Source organism: Macrobrachium rosenbergii, chromosome 12 (assembly GCF_040412425.1).
Source record: "Macrobrachium rosenbergii isolate ZJJX-2024 chromosome 12, ASM4041242v1, whole genome shotgun sequence".
In the NCBI taxonomy this organism is placed as follows: domain Eukaryota; kingdom Metazoa; phylum Arthropoda; class Malacostraca; order Decapoda; family Palaemonidae; genus Macrobrachium; species Macrobrachium rosenbergii.
In genome coordinates this window covers 103,504,925-103,522,713 of record NC_089752.1, presented here as the reverse complement: position 1 = coordinate 103,522,713, position 17,789 = coordinate 103,504,925, and the positions used below count along the sequence as shown (strand labels likewise).

At 36.2% G+C, this 17,789-nt stretch overlaps 1 protein-coding gene across 11 annotated transcripts in view; it reads right to left on the bottom strand.

Moving 5' to 3' along the window:
* LOC136843814 (ciliogenesis and planar polarity effector 1-like) overlaps nucleotides 1-17,789 on the bottom strand; it is a 105,686-nt gene that overhangs the window by 20,627 nt on the left and 67,270 nt on the right. For 7 of the 11 annotated variants that reach the window (XM_067112580.1, XM_067112579.1, XM_067112583.1 and 4 more), the window contains exons 16-19: nucleotides 16,143-16,448; nucleotides 10,418-10,547; nucleotides 9,983-10,186; nucleotides 2,841-3,155 (exon numbers count right to left, since the gene is read on the bottom strand). In XM_067112580.1, coding sequence (XP_066968681.1) covers nucleotides 2,841-3,155; nucleotides 9,983-10,186; nucleotides 10,418-10,547; nucleotides 16,143-16,448 — 955 coding nt within the window. Of the gene's footprint in view, nucleotides 1-2,840; nucleotides 3,156-4,243; nucleotides 7,238-9,982; nucleotides 10,187-10,417; nucleotides 10,548-16,142; nucleotides 16,449-17,789 lie in introns of those variants that run through there. The other 4 variants (XM_067112587.1, XM_067112589.1, XM_067112586.1 and 1 more) reach the window with 1 other exon arrangement.

Below are 17,789 nucleotides of genomic sequence, written 5' to 3'. Positions count from 1 at the left end.
CCTTGCTGAACCCTAAGACCTATCGGGACAGCTTAAAACAAGCTGTTTTGTCCTTAAAACTTGCTGCCAGGAGCATGCTACAAATTTCGCACATATCTGGCGACCAAGCAAATTTGTCTTGTTTTTTACAAGGGCTATGCTCATGGCAGGTGGTATGGGCTGTACCCACTGGCAAAAATTGAACCGAGCAGTTTGCTACAGAACACTTGAGCTCAGTGTCCTGCATACTGGCAGCCCTGTAGTGAAAAAACCAAGTTGTTATTAGAAACTAATTAGTAAAATTGCTTTGAATAAGGGACATTTTTGTCAATCCCTGTATCATTAGTATATTTCATCTTACAGGTTAACGCGACTACTAGTGTATAGTTGTAATACACTATAAAATACCCATGTTAGCTTAAACCCTTTGAGGTTTAGGTTAGTGTTTTGACATCTGTATATGGCTGTATTACTTAACTGTTAGTCCTTTTGCTATGGCTTGGTGAAATTTTAATTCTAAATTGTCATGCCATTTAGGATAATCTTATATGAACTAATTTAACTAACTAAAGCTACTGTTTTTTATGGTGTTGGTTAATGCTTCTAGTGTAATCTGCATTAAGCTAGGCATAGATGATTTCTTAGAGGGTTCTCACTTAATCTATTCTAAGCCACTTCTTATTCTAGGCTTCTTTAAAACCTAAGAATATAGACTACTGTATACAGAAAATAACCCTCTTATAATCTGGTTTTCTGTTTTATGTAGCAGAGACTACTCTTTTTTTCTGATACTCAGCTACACTGTTACTAAACTAACAGCAGGATGTTACCTTAAAAAAAGAATTCCTACATAATCTGGCTAGGCTACTCCCTGTTGTAGGTTTAAATCACTTTTAAGAGTATGTAGCCTTACATTTAAGCTACAGAATTGTAAAAAAAAAAAAAAAGATTATTTTTTATTGAGCCTAGAATACTGTTTATATGTAACCCTAGACTTTTTTGTTCTTTCTTAGCCTAGTGTAGGGCATTTCCTAATCCAGATTATTATAGATCACTCTAAATGTATAGGCTACATAAAACCAGAAACTTACTAATATGTAACCTTATAGTTAGGCTACTAATTTTGTCTAACCCAGGTTGTTAATCTCCAATCCTAGGTTATTTGGTCTACTATTTAAAACAGTAGCCCAATAATGTATGTCTTATTACAAGGCTAACACTTGCTCTAATCTAGGATACTGCCTAATCTGGATTATTTATTTTCATCTGGGTATGGGTGATGTAAAACACAATTACCTTAGTAAGAGGCCTTAAAGCTAGGGTACCATCTCATTCGGAACAGGTTACTATTTTCATCTAGTCCTAGATTACATTGTCTAGGCTAACGATTTAGCCCAATAAAATGTTTAGTAGAAGATTATCACTTAACTTAATATAAGGCACTACCTAGTCCTGGATTATTTAGCTCATGGTTAAGTATACAGGCTATATAAAGGGAAAAAATCTGTGGCCTGTTTAACAAATCCTAGGTTCCTTGGTGTAAACTAGGCTGATGCCTAGGACCATAAAAGGATATGTCTTCAATGGTTCTTTTCTTAATTCAGATTACTACCTAATCCAGGTTATTTAAATCACCTTTAGGATATGTAATTCTAGCTTATAGGCTACAGGCAACTTCTACTTATAATCTAAATTATTCTCACTGAATTTGTTAGGCTACCATCTCATGTAGGCCTATTGTAGAAATCGTTATCTGAAGGGATTATCTAAATTAATAATAAACTGTGGAACACTTCTTTAGTTAAGAATTCTAAATAGAATGAGAAATTCTTTAATTTTTTCTTTTTCACAAATAGCAAACAGATTTCGTGAGAAAACACAGACCATATGCTTGCAAAACAAATGCCAGTTTCCAGCTTTCATACACAAATTTAACATTTGTTCCACAGTTTAAATTAACTAAGATTTTTAACTGGAGCTTAAAAATAAGCACTTAACTTTCAAATTTAGATGTTTCCATGATCTTCGTTGATGAAAAATCAGAATGATTTTGTGAGGAGCACTGGGTTTCCGTCTGCACTTGACGTTGACCAGAGAAGTAATGGCTCATGGTCTTTTACCAATCCGGTCATAAACTCATAAACAAGATGGCAAACGCACATGCGCAATAGTCACTTCTAATTCTAGCAGGTTTTGACATTCGAAAAACTGGGTACAGCTTTGCTGAAGATAGGATAAAATGCCCATTTATCTTTGAGTCCATTACTGTATACTCATCACGTGTCATAGTGATTATCATTACAATGCAGTAACCGGCTACAAGACCAGGCTAAAAGATATTTCTTTTATATTAGTTGGGTTGCCATGGAGGGGTAACTCCTTGAGGATGAAACAGCGACTGCACTATAAAAAAAAATTATTAATCAGCTAAATGTGGAAGACCTAACACATGATTACTGCTATTTCTAGTGTAAAGATTTCTAGTGTAAAGCATAAAAATTAAAAGCATGTACACTGGAAAAGCAGTGAAATTGGTGTTCCAGAATATTTTACATCCAGAAAACTGAAAATAAGTTTAATGGACAAAGTCCATAGTATTTAATCTGAATAAAAGCTACCTAATTTCAACATTTGAGACACAGTACAGGGTTACTGCTTATAGGGTGCATTGCATGGCACACTGTAGACTGTAGTGTCTCTTTGCAGCATTTCTTGTACAGTACTAATTTTAGTTTCCTTGTGGAAATAACAACAGACTGCTGGAGAAATACTGGACTAGTGAAGACTTCCTGATTTCTTTATAGTACAAAACAAATTTTAAATCAAACTAAAAAAAAAAACAGCAAAACAGTGTCACATACCTGCACCTCAGTCTTTTCTGCAGCAAGGATGGTTTCTGTCCAAGAATCTTTCACAGTTTTTGTTTCTGAGTCTCCTAAATCTGTGCCTCCAAGTGCAACACACAATTTTCCTGGTAGAAATTCCTTACCATCAGCAGTAACTGAAGCAGAATTTTTTGCATAAATTTCACAAGATGCAGTTTTCCCTGTTGGAGTTACCAAACCTTCAGAGTTATTGCTTGAACCACTTCCATTGATAGTTTGCATCTCCTTGGTTTCTTGAAAATGTTGCCTCTGAAGTTTATAGAGTTCAGCCATTTGCTTTGTTGCTTCATACTGAAAGCCAGGAGTGGTTTGTTTTTGTTTATTAAGGGATTCAGCATCATCCAAGATATCTTTGTACATCCCTGCCTCATATTTTTTTTCATAATCATGAATTTTAAGAAGAAAATCATTGTCATCTCTTACCTTGTATACACCTTTGGACTCATTTATAGATATATTATCATGCAATGGAGATATTTCAGTTGCAGAGAATTTTTCTTGTGATGCCATTTCAGGGCCAAATCTTTCTTTATCTGAAGAAACTTCAGTGGTAGAAGGTACTTCATAAAGTAAGGGCATTTCAAACTCTGAATGCACATCAACAGCAGATGCCCCTTGGCACGAGGAGAGAATTTCAGCTTCAGAATACCCTTGTCGTGAAGACTGTTCAGCAAAAGGCAGCGTTCTTTGTGGTGAATGCACTTCAAGCAAGGAAGCTCTTTTTAGTGATGACAGTTCAGAAAAAGGGGTCCTGTTTTGAGCTGACACATCAGCAGAAGAGGGTTTTTTTTGGAGGGAAGGCATTTCCACAGGAGAAGGCTTTTGATGTGAATGAATCTCTACAGTAGAAAGCATTTGGTGTGCTGAAAGTATTTCAGAACCAAACTGTCTTCCTTGTGGTAAGGGAATTTCAACAACAGATGAACTAACCCCATGTGAAAGTTCTCCAGTACAAAGTCCAAGATTTACATGCTTCTCCTCATCAGTGTTTTTCCTTGGAATTGAATGTGACTCTACATTATTAGCTTCTGCAACTTTCAAGGTTCTAAACTTATTTATTTCTCCTTTCTCCATATGCCTCCTGTAATAAGAAAACACCTCTGCTGGATGTAGGAACTTGAATGCCATTTCAGTTTTGTTCTTTCCTTGACTCTTTGCTGCTGATGATGGTAACTTTAACAAAGTCAGTCTGTGGAATTTATTTTCTCCCTGGGCTAAAATGTCACTTTCTGTGTGGGTAGGAACAAATGTACCTTTGGTGACTCCTGCTTTGTTTCTAATAGGAAAAGTTACTTTTTTTTGACTCTCCACAGACTGTGGCAGATTTCCAAAAGGAATTTTTCTGAGAGTCAGAGGTTTGTATTCTTTTATACTTTCATGACGTAGAGGTTTCTCATCTTGCTTTGGTAAAACTAACAACTTTAAAGGAGCCTGATAACTTTCCCTTTTTGTTAGATTACCAGTACCCATTTGGTTTTTAGTTAATATGCCACTTGCTTTACTAATAATTCTATCCACAGGTGGCTTAATCTTAAGGGGAACTGGCTTCAGTTGCAATTGTTCATCCCACTGATTATGTTTGGGTCTGATTCCACTTAATTCCACAACTCTTTGATCTTTTACAGATACAACTTTACTTATATTTCTTTTTACATATGACTGACTGTCATTATTCCTAACTTTTTTTCTAATTAATTTTTCATGTATAGCACGCTGACTTGCAGAATCTACAGCAGTCACCTCCTCTAAATCGGATGCATGCAAAGAGTCGGGTAAAGTAATGTCATCCAGAGTATCGTCTACTGGCATATGATCATGCAATTCCGACACATATTCCTCATCATCGTCCAAATCAGAAAGGGTTAATTTCTCACTGTCAGTTTTGTTCTCTGGAGGAAGGTGAAGCAGCTTTGTGGCACCAAAATAATTCAGTTCTTGCACTTCAGATGGAGTTTCTACTGGAGTTAAGGTTTTCTTCTTCAGTGTAACTAGGTGGGGCATTTCAAGGTTTTGATGATCTTGACGTTTGAGTGCCTTATGAACTTCAATAACTTGTTTAGATGGTCTAACAGGGCCATCAGGTTTCAATTTAAAAGGCTTCCAAGAGTTTTTATCCTTTGAAACAATAACTGGCTCTTCTTTTAATGCTAATGTTGCCTTTGTAAGATATTTTTCATTTTTAGTTTTCTCTTCTACACTGCTACCATCTTTCTCATATTCTGAATTAATTTCCTTGGTCACATTTTTTGTGTCACTCAAGGTACTCTTTCCAAGATCAGCAGTCTGGTTTCCAGCATCACAACTTTGAAAAAGGTGTCGGCTTTTTTCGAAAGTTTCCTTAAATTTATCAGCAGCATTGATCATTGCCTGAATTCCATCTTGCTGAGCTTGGACTAAGTTTCTGAGCTCTTCAGGGACAGTGAGTTGTACTTTCATGTCCTTTAATTTATCAAAAATTAACTGAGAGCTATCCATAAATATCTGTCTATCAGAGTCTGTATGTGGGACTAACAGTCCTTTCTGCAGCACACTTGAGACAGGGGAGATATATCAGAGGGATGTCCTTCAAAGCCCATGCCCACATCTTCAGAATGTCCTTCACCTTCAGGTGACAAACTTTTACTCTCAGTTTTAACATCAAAATGGTCCATTTCAGAACTCATCTTGTCATCATTCTCTTTTACATCTGCATAAGCTGAAGTGCCATCTGTTTTTTCAACATTTAATTCCTGATGACATTCCCCATCTTCTAAGGTCTTAGGAACTTCTTCAGATCTACATACATTTGCATACTCTTCTTTGTTAGTGTTTTTTGCATCACCATTGTCTCTACTCTGTACTTCCACTTCAGAAATGTTTTGTTGGTCTCTGTTTACTGTAGGAGACAATACAACTTGCCTAATCTTTTTGCTTGCATATTTTTTAGAAATTCTCCCCTTTTTCTTGGAAAATTTCTCCTTCAAAAGCTGATCAGAAAAGGGAATAATCTGTCCTTCAGTCCTATCACCCATATGGCTAGAAGTTTCTTCATGGAAAAAGTTAGTTGACAGAATCAATGGGAAATGAAACCACATTAGAGCATAAAATACATCTTCAACTTGTAAATTTATCTTTATGGCAACACTTTGACCCCTAGAGTCCCCTCTCCTGGGAGAGCAAAGAAAAATTCTCTCACTACTCATCATCCAGTAAATAAAATTAATATCCTCCTCAAAAGCTTCATTTATTTTACTAAATCTTTTTATGGAAGAAAGTAATTGCTTCAAATGATCAGCTAAGTTGGCATGGGATTTAGGAGTCAAGGACTTATTCTTCAAATCCAGTGTTTTGCTTTTTTTTTCTTCTCTTTTGACCTGCAGGCTCTTGCTTCTCCTATGCTTAGGTGTTGAAGATCTCAATGATGCCCTTCCCAAGGATCGATGATGCTTTCTCATCCTTTCTTCTGAACCGTGCCGAGTGCCACGTTTACGAGATGATTTAGAGGGCTTGCATTTCTCTAAACTAGACACATGTTGTCCATGACCTTTTTTGACTAAGGGAGAAAGGCTTTGCGTTCGCCTTGATACCTTTCTAGAGATTCTGTATAATGAAGCATTCAGATTTTTTGGCCTATTAATATAAAGTTTAGTGTTAGTACTATTTTGCCAAATATGTGAATAAGTCAAGTTCCTAAAAAGGCCTCTCTTTTCTACACGTAAACAATCCACCTCATCCAATGACCTTGTATTTCCAAACTTTGTAAGAGAGCCTACAGGCCCAAATTCTTGTACAGAATTTGTAAAGTTAAACAACTGCTTTAGTACTTTCAGGCCTTCAAATTCTAACTGTGTTATTTCTGAACTAAATTGAGTTAAAGAAGGGATTTGAACCTGATGCTGTGGAAAAGCTTCAGCATCTTTAGCAAAATTCATACTGGCAAATAAAAAAACAAGTTTCTGGTACTCTCTTTCCATATCTCTGGTTGTCTCTTGAAAATTAGGTACTGCAAAACACTTCTCATCCTCCTGGTCATCATCAGTTACTTTTTGACATCTGCTATTTTCAGCCAAAAAATTGTTTTCTTCTTCACAGAATTTTTTATATAAGCTGAAGAAGTCTGGATATGCATCAGCTTTACCTTCACTCTCAAAAGGAGTGCTTCTCCATGCATCAAAAAGTCTCTTGGCCTTGTCTTTTAATAGAGATGGTAGCTTTGTTGGATCAGGCAGAATCCTGCCTAATGTCTTTACTGTGTCTAAACATGGAGAAATATTACTTGCTGCTGTTAGAGCAATGCTGATTGTTTTTTCCTTCCAAACAACGGAGAAAGTTTGTTTATTGATTTCTAGGGTCCAGGTCAAGATTTCCTTCAGAACACCCAGTTTCTTTTGATTCTGTGAAAAAAAAAGTTGTCAAAACTATTAATACATTTCCTGATAATATTCCCTAGGCAAAGAATGTGCATCACAAGTCTATGTGCTTCATGCTGTTTGCATATACATACAAGGTACCTGAAGTTTACACTACACTTACAAAATCTCAATCAACCTACAGGTATCCAATAGCTTCCAAACTGGTGACAATATATTTTAAACTGAATAGAAGCATGATTAACTAGCACTAGAATTACAGTACCTATGATAACCATGACTAGGCCTATAGCATTCTTAAGCTAAATATACAGAAGGCTGGCAATTGTTACATAAGCATAACATTGTCGTTAATTAGCATAATGTGATTTATAAATGTATTTACAAAGTAAATAGTAATACCATGAATATATTATTTGATTAAAAACAAATCCACTGCTCCCACAAAATAACTAAGCAAAAATATGATATCTCTCTGACTTGGCAAGCAAATGCAACATTTAATCGCACAATAAATACTAATTTGCAATTGGTAGAATATAAAAATACATTTTTGTATGTCATGTGCATGTGAATCATCCATAAAAATAAACACAAACATAAAAACATTGCTATAAAACATCAAGTTAGGCTTTCAGGCTATCATAGCCCTCATTACAGAGGAAAATACAGCCATGATGCACAGTATATATTTTAAATTATCTAACATATTGTATAAAAATAAACATGCCTATTATGCAAGATTATGAAATGTCAACACAGTACTGAAACTACCCATGCATGCAATGAATTTCCAACACCTGATAACCATGAGCATCATGATGCTTCATCAATGTGGGCTTCACTAACTTTTTCTGTGTCCACCTACATACTGTGTTCTTTATCTTTACTACAATGTAATGTAATCCATTACAGTATATTATTTGTATTATTTCTGATTTTTCTATCATATTTTTCAAGGTATCCTTTTAAAAATGCAGAACAAGGATACAGAAAATTAACGAAGCTACCATTGATACGTGATGGCTACGATACCTAAAGGCTTTGCAGCTACAGTCCTGATGTGCACTACGACATATATTTTATATTATTTATAATATATTTTTGTTAAAAATCTGCATATTATACTAGATTATAAGAAATAAGAGTACAGCATCTTGGTTATTTAGTTAGCAGAAAAGTGTAGGTACTACAGTATGTCTTTACAGACTTGTTTTGTACTCTGTGTGATATCCAATTTAATGCCTAATTTATGTAACACCTTACTTTCCAAACTGCATCAAGGATGTTAAGCAAAACATATCTGTAGTTGTCTAGTTATTCAGTAAACTCAAATATTTTATTTACAAAAATTTGAGAATAAATAAAAAATTTTTAAATTACTGTATATTTCCGTGTATAAGACGACCTTTAGATAAGATGAGGTCAAAAACTACAGCAAATTTTTGTCAAAAACTACAGCAAATTTTCATGAATTCATCTCATATCTGTCATATAAGATGACTGCTGATGTACAAAACCATCTGTGTACTGTATATGCTAGCTTTTGGTTATGTAAAGATAGATGTTATTACAAATGATGTTTTACTTACTGTATACTTAGACATTCAAAATAAACGAAATAAAGCTGATTCTATATCATGTTTTTCCTACATATGTTGCCTAAAATGGACACCATTGTTTTGTTTAATTGTCAATCACAGACAAACCCTAACAACAATACAAGTATATATGATAATTATCATAAATAATTATCATTTGTATGACTGAACTGTATGTAATCCAAAATTGTGTTATTTACTACCAAAATGATAATGAATTTTTAATGAAAAATGAATATTATGCTATCCTAAATGTTATTACTGCCATAATTACACTACCATTAAAATTTCTGAAAGGTTACCAAAAGATAAAGGTTGCTGTCAATGCAACCATAACTTGATGTTTACATTTTCTCAGCTGGACTCGCATAGATAAAAGTTGATTTCATTGATATGGAATTATTCCTCGAATATGCCAATAATATATAGTATAAGGTAAAAATAGTTTTATTACCTATATTATCAGTTTATTTCATAATGTGATCTTTTCAAGTACTGTATGTCGGTGGTTACTGCACCGAGGCCAAGGCTAGCCTACCAATAAACATCACTTAGAATTCAAGGTTTGATTTTTAGAAAGGAAGTATAAGACGACCCCCAATCTTCAGGGGTGAATTTTAGGACTGAAAGGTCATCTTATAGGAGAAAATATATGGTATGATTCTATTATACTGTTTTGTAACACATTACTCCTTGCTGTACATATGCATAGTCTGAACCACCAGTTATAACATATAGCATAAATACCCAAGTTATTCACATAGCTAACTGTAACACAGGGAATACATAGGTGGTTTTGCAAAATCACTGAGTGGGGGATAAAACACATATATATGTACTGTACAGGTTTTCTTTCTCTTTTTATGAGTGCTAGTCAGATGAACCACCCAATAATCCCATGTTTTTTATAAGTAATAACTAACTATGGCAATACAGATTCACAATCCCTTTTCCCATATTGGTCTCCTTTGTAAAAAAGATAGTTTTTCCCTTGTTGCAATTACATTCTATAATTTTTAAGTTGTTTACATCTAAGGGCAACCTGTTCAGGCAAAGAAAGTTTTATCAACAAACATGAAATGTCCAATAACAACAAAACTATTCTTTCACATTACTGAACCACAGCAATATACCTTATGTACATAGGCAACAGCACTACAATTCTTACCTTTGAAAGAAATGGAATGAATTCAGAAAATTTTCTAAGTTGCAAAGACAATTTATCACGGCAGTGCAACAACCAAAGATGGTATAATAATTCTTGCCATGACTGAAATATACTGGTCCATTCTGGTCCTTGTGGAACTAACCCCTTCCTTGCCATAAGTGTGTCAGATAGTTTACTTATCTCTTGTAAGTAAACATCTGACTTCTGGGAGAGATAATGGAGCAAGTTTTTTAAACGACCAATTATGGAACTATATTTTCAAACAATTTTTTTAGCCAATAAAAATTATTTATAACCAAAATACAAATAGAAATCCATATTTAACAAATACATATAAAATACATTAATGTAAAACCTTTAATGATGAATGTGCATGGAGTATATCAGCTAGAACCAACAGACAAAAACAAACTACAGTAATACAATGTTACTTACCTGGTCATGGTCACAATCAAAAAGACCACACCAGTCACTGATTAAATGTTGTGCAATGCCAGAAGAGCTTATCACAACTGCAAAAAGGCGCACCCATCTGGCCAAGATTTTCCGTGAAGAGACTTCATTCCTGCAGAGACAAAAATATGTTATTTTCATAATAAAATTAAATTTCATATATACCTACCAAGTAATTATATAGCTATAGGTTTTCAACCACGGAAGCCGAGCTCTGTCATCTGACTGGTTCCTCATAAGGAAGGTCGAGGTTGGGGAAAGCTGGCCAGAGGATACCTAAGCAGGGAAGCATAAGCCAAAGGAGGAGAGGGTGCTTGACCAAGAACCTCTTCATCTGAAGAAACCGGAGACAGAAACACATCCTGGGAGGCTTTGGGAGCAGTGGGGGCTTTCTGTAAAAAAAAAACTCATAATGGCTGACAGCTTAAGGGGTAAAGGTGGCGCCCAGAGCAAGATAGCAGCTGCCAGGTGAGCAAGAGCTGGTGTTACAAGCTTGGGAGCCAGAGACTGATGCTTGGAGGCGGGTGCTGAGGGCTCTGGTGGAGATGGGTGCTCGGAGGCGAGTGCTGAGGGCTCTGGTGGAGACAGGTGCTCGGAGGCTGAGAGGTGCTTAACTAAAGGCAATTGCTGTCTGAGCGGGTCTTTCGGGCGCTTGAGGGCCAAAAATGGGCATTCCGCATATGGTGGAAACAGCTCAGGGCTGTCCCAACCCGACACAGGGGACAAGCCAAAGTAGAGGCAGAAGGAGGCTCAGTGAAGCTGCAGGAGGGTTGAGGGCTATGACTGGCCTCTCTGTACCTCTTGACTGGAAGAGGGGAGCTATCTGCACCATCAGAGCACCTCTTGAGAGGACGAGACAAAGCAAGGAAGTGCCACTTGTGCCTCTTGTCAAGGCTGGAACCTTCTGAATCTGACGTGAGGAGATGTGCACTCACTCTGACACCTTTCCAATGGTCCTCTGTCGACACCTGGGATTGGGCAACAGGCTTGACTGAGGGGGCGACTACCCATGAGCAAACCCCACTGGCCTCCCCTGGACCTCCGGTATGTCTTCTCCCAGGTTCAGGGGAGCGAGACAGGGAACTTCGTCTGAGCGCACCAGTGGGACAAGTAGCCACCTCCTCCACTACGCTGTCACTACGCATGTTAGAAGACACTGTTTCTGAAAGCACTTTTAGGGATGCCTGTAATTCAGCCACTGCACTGACAACTAAATTAATTTTCACATTGAACCTTGATTCAAGGCTGGCAATGGGGTCGGGACTGGTAGCCTGAGAACCAGGAACAGGAGTACATGGTAAAGTAGTAGGAGGGCTAGGGATAGGAGAAATAGCAAGAACTTGTGATGAAGGGACAGTACTATCCTCTACTGGCCTTGTCAAAGGAGCAGATTCTAGAGTAGCCCTATTTCCGGCTCTAGAGGCCGCCTTTCTCTTTTTCTCTCTCTCAAGCTTAACTAAATGAGATTTTAACACTTTCCATCTTTATCATCCCAGTCCTGACATTCACTGCAAGTATTCTCCTTACTAAATTCTTGCCCTCTACAGTTAACACACACTTGGAATGAGTCGTAAGAGGATTTTGTTAATCTAGTCTTGCACCCCTCATTGCTAAAACGAATGCTTGAAAAACTAGAGTCTGACATTATGAGAAAAAGCTAGAATAACGTTAACTAAATAGCCAGCGAAGCAACTAATCACTGAAGGCCACAACATAATTCGAATATTTCACCAATTCCTTGAAAATACTTCCAAAATGCAAAGAATAAAAGCTGCAGAGAACACACAAAGTATAATGAGAGCCAGCAGAAAACAAACTGAGCTCTTTGCTATATTGTTCCTCTTCTTCCCTGAAAGTGGGCAGGGTCTCGTCACCTACAGAAAACAATTGAAGCACTACTGTGAATTTTGAATTTTTGGGCTGCTGTGGTTGAAAACCTACAGTTATATAATTACTTGTTAAATTACTTATATGAATTAAATATTACTAGGACAAAAATTTAAATATTACTAAGTTTCATAAAAATCTCTAAAACACTTCAGTCAAACACCTAAATAAGAGGAAGTCACTTGACTCCTGAGCTACTCAGTTATCAGTTTCATATAAGTACTTTGTACAATATTTAAACCAAAGTTATTCACTCAGAGACAGATACCTTACTAGATATTGGAACAAGCTGACACTGGTACTCCATACTTATGTGTAATATGAGAAGGGCACTATTACGTATTACCTAGCTGATCATCTACCTGCTCAATGAAATGGTTGATTCAAGAATTTTATAGAACTGTGAGTTTCAGTGAAGGTCAAATAGTATTGCCAACTATCTCTACCTGTATAAACAACAGGTGTTAGTCACAATAAATACACAAGCAACTCCCTCCACTAGTAATTTGGTAGCATATGAGACACACTACAAAATGGCTTCTTAATGTTCCTATGAAAGGTCTTAAAGGAGAAAAGAGCCTTTGCATTCAAGGTCAATGGTGGAAAAATTGTGAAGACAATCAATACATGGGCTGTGCCAGTAGTAAAATACATACAATAGAGGACTTGTATGCTAGACAAATGAAGACCTAGAAAACATGGGCAGAAAAACAAGGAACCTGGTGACCATCAGTAAAGCTCTACATCCAACACCAAGTGTGACAAGGCTCCACTTACAAAGAAGTAATGGAAGAAAAGGAACGCACAGTGTAGAGGATTGTAAGTGGTTGATAACAGCTTGGAAAATAAAACTCATCTCTATCAACAAAGAGCCTGAAAAGTGCAAGGAAAGGATCACCAACTAAAGAAAAAAGAACTAGAAATACATGGCCATTACCAGAGGCAGACTTGTGATGTAGCTGGAGATGGCACCTGACTAAGAGAGAGCTCAAGAAAGAGACTGACGGCATGTTGATAGCAGCAAGAGAACAAGCACTGTGTACATGAATACATGTACAAAATAAACTAGGTGGCCAAATATCAACATCATTAAATGTGCCACAAATGCACACTGAGTGCAGTACAAACCACATCTAAAGTGAAGGAAAAGCTTTAGCTCACAATGAATACAAGAGAAGGCAAGACAAAGCTATCAAGGCCTTGCACTGAAAGATCTGCAGAGAAAACAGCTTACAATGTGAAGACAAGTGATATAACCAGAGTCAAAAATGTGCTGGAAAACTAAAACAGCAAGGTGTTCTTGGACTTGGATGTAAGGAGTAACCATGTGATACAAGGCTTAAAGATTACACATAATCCTGGTATCTAAGGATGCCTGAAAGTATCTCTGATAGATGTAACCAAACCATGGGACACATGATTTAAGGACAGGAGAAGAGATACAGAAGTACCAAGACCTAAAATTTGAAACAAGGAGACTGTAGCAGGCTGAAGTGAAGTTAGTACCTAAGAGTGCTAGGAGTAATCCCAACGGACCTTAGGAGATTGCCTGGAGATGATTGGGTGCACAAACCTTGAACCAGGCTTGCCCCAGAAAAGTGTACTGCTAGCCACAGCAAGGATAATTAGAAGTATTGGAACCCTAAAAAAAACAGGATAGTAGGGGTCATATTCTCAGGAGGCAGACAAGGAGATACCAACTTAGCATGCTTGTGGGAGTAAAAAATAATAGGTTTTATGACTGCAGTAACAGCATAACATGATAGCCTGTTACAGTAATGATATCAGAACTGCAGTAATAACACCAATCCATAAAATGAGTCACCAAATCATGCCTGTTTCAACAAACTGGATGTGCAATTAGCCTACAAAACCAGAACAATTTCATGAACTGGGGTAAAAGTGATGTATTAAAACAGTAATTTCAATTGAAAACATGTTTTATAACATTAAAAGCAGTTAAAATCTATTGCACTACTCAATCAATTAAGATAAAGCAATTTAAATCTATTGTACTACTTAATAAATTAGGATCAGAAATACAAGAAATAGGCTCGCTCTCTTCTCGAGTTAAGCTTTTCACTGTGAATGAAAAATAAACTCAAATGTACCATTTTTATCATGTATAAATAACTTCTAATATTTGTTAAAACACAAAAAACTAATTCAAGTTTTTATTTGTATGATGAGCATAACAAACTAGCCTAGCCTACTGATGAATAGCTTTAACTGTACCAAACTGACTATGAACAGTATCAAATTGGCTACTACTGCAACAATCCAAAAGAAGTACAGTAACTGGTGTATACAGCACTGCAAAGCTATAAGCGTATATGAGTTAGAAGTTATATGAAATATATTTCATCAATTCACAATTTCCATAAAAATCATATGGCTAAACCAGCTGATCAGATGTGGATTGAACAATTTATTATCTTTATTTTAATTGATTTTTTGAAGTCCTTTCATTTACTGCCCCATATTTTTACTTCATAATAGTAGAATGTGTTATCTGTTTATATCATTTAGCACATAATAAATAAGACACAAGACCAGTGTATACCCTGGGTAATGATGTTTTTATTTTTCTTTCATCTACTGTAAAATACATCCTTGTAATTGAGGTGTATTTTATCCAAAAGCATTTTTCATATCTGTACAACTTGCACAAACAATGGGTAACACTTGGTATTCTGTCAACCTTACCCCAAAGATTTTATGATTAAAATCATAAACAGTACAGTGTTGCCCTATTTCTGCAGAAAGGAATTCCCATTCCCACAAAGTGCATCCTTTCCAAACAAAAGATCACCACTATGAACAATTTTGGCTGGGGAAACAAGAAACTTATTATAAACAGAAATTAAACTGTCACTAGACCACCTTTGATGAGGTATAATGGCATTAGTAAAAGTACATGGTTTATTCTAGGTAATAACAGAAGTTCAATATTCTAAAACTCAATTTTTAGAATATAGTTTTTATACATGGTTTATTCTAGGTAATAACAGAAGTTCAGTATTCTAAAACTCAATTTTTAGAATATAGTTTTTATACAATGTCTATTACAGTACATATTTTTAACTCAACTTTTTCTGTTTAGTTATCTTTTCTTTCTTCAGCCCAATCATATATGGCCAGAGATTTAAAAATTAACTCTGCTGCTTTTTTTTCAAAGTTTACACAGTGGACTTCTTTATCAGTTTTTTTCAGAATCAAGGCAAAATTACAGCAATAGCTCAAAAAAATATTTGCATGATTGCTTTCTTGGAAATAAAATAGTAGGGTGTGTATATGATGCAACTACTGTTGCAACTGCTCACAATCTCTCCCAATGTAAACTGAATGAGGTTCCCACCTTACCAACAGAGGTTAACAGTGGACTAATAAGTTAGTTATATATTTAATCTTTGGAATATGAAGCCACATTTGAGTAGAACTATTGATTTGTGCATAGCTGAAGTTGTACCAGGTATCCTACTGAGGATTCAATACTGATAATGAACAGACATAGCAAATAATAACCACAGTAGTGATGCCGTTGATACTGAGCTTACTTTTTGCAGCACTGTAAAAAAAATTACATATTTCTGCAAAATAATTCTATGTATTGGGTACAACATTTCTGAGTTTTTCTTCCTCCGGACAACTAAAATTTATGAAAAATGTTTAAAAAGATGAACTCTGCTCCACAATTCCTGAAACTACATTCAATATTTTTGAAATCTGTAACAATCACAAAATATATATAAGAAGAAAGTTACAAGTAGTTGTACAAGGGGTCTGCCTAAGGAATCAAACAAGAAGGAAAATGCCTTACTTTCCAAAGTCCCCATTTCCTTCCTTCGAATTTTCATTTGGTAAAAGTTGTGGGCAAAAAACAGGAGGGGCAGGCAAATATATTTCATCTGGGACAATCAAAGGTAGTTCTTGCATCATGTTTCTTATATTCAACAAGCAAGTTGCTAGGATATCAGGCAAAATTTCTATTTGTGCAATTGCTGCCACCTTCATTAGGTCCTGATGACACTGGAATAATGAAACATCAAGCTCTCTTGTGCACCACAATTCCAGCATTAGTTCTTTGATGATTGCCTCTGGAGAAAGGCTGGGTGGTAAGGTAACTCTGAAAAGATAAAAAAAAAACACACAAATATTAGTTAAGTTTTTAAGATTTTCATTTCTTCATAGTACACAAACCAAGACTTTAAAAATGTCATTTTTGTCAGTGCTAACTTGATCAAGCTACACTTAAGATGTGAAATATAGAATAAAACCAAACATCAGTGCGAACGTCTTTAGGTAGGGTAAAACTGAAAGGACCGACTACTATTCATTGAAAAAATAACACTTAAGTCAATCTGAGGTCAGAATGTGAGCAATCCTATGTAAAACTAGTTTAGTATACTGTATATTGATAAAATGTTTAAAATTTCATGGATGATCATACATAATAAAACACCAGACAGACCCTTCAGCTATTCTGTCCGTTGCTGGAAGACTCTAGAGCATATGAATGAGACTGACATACAGTGTATGACAAGGTGAAGTTGATATATTGTGGCTTACCTAGCATTTTGATCATGAAACTATGACATTTAGGATAATGGATCAATGTTTTCACAAGATGAATAACCTAAAGAAAGAGATGCTTGCACCTTCAGCAGCACAAAGGACTCTGTGTGAATTATTATTATTATTATTATTATTATTATTATTATTATTATTATTATTATTATTGTTATTATTATTATTATTATTATTATTATTATTATTATTATTATTTGAATAGTAGACTCTTAAGAATGTAGACTAAAGTTCTTAGGCCGTCGTCGGTCTTGGAGACAGGGACATTGAGGAAGGGGAGCTGGCCATTGTTGCTAAATTCGATGGTATAATTCAGTGAACTGCACTGCTGGAACATGCGCTGAACAGCTTCAACCCCATCCTCATCATCTGCTTGTACAAAAATGTCATAGATGTATCTCGCGTATTTATATGGTCTTCTTATATGGGAGAAGACTCTCTCCTCTGCCATGCCCATGTAGAAGTTCATGAACAGGACACCGAGGGGGGAGCCCATTGCGACACCATCCTCCTGTCAGAACATCTGGCCTTATGGGTGGAGAAAGGGGCCTTCTTTGTACATATCTTGAGGAGAGCCCATACAGATACTTGTGGGCTGTTCAGCTTGGGTGTAGAGGAGTCCCTGTAGATGCGGTCCATGATAATATCAATGGTCTCGTCGACAGGAACGTTCGTGAATAGGGATTCTACATCAAAGGAGGTGATAGTGCGTCTCCAGGGAGATTTCTTCAAGGAACTCCGTTGAAGAGTGCAGGCTGTAATGGCTCGGAATGTAGGGTGTCAAAATTTGGTTTAGGCACTTGGCTAGTCCATATGTGGGGACAGGTGTCTGGCTGATGATGGGGCAGAGGGGATTTCCCATCTTGTGTGTCTTTACATT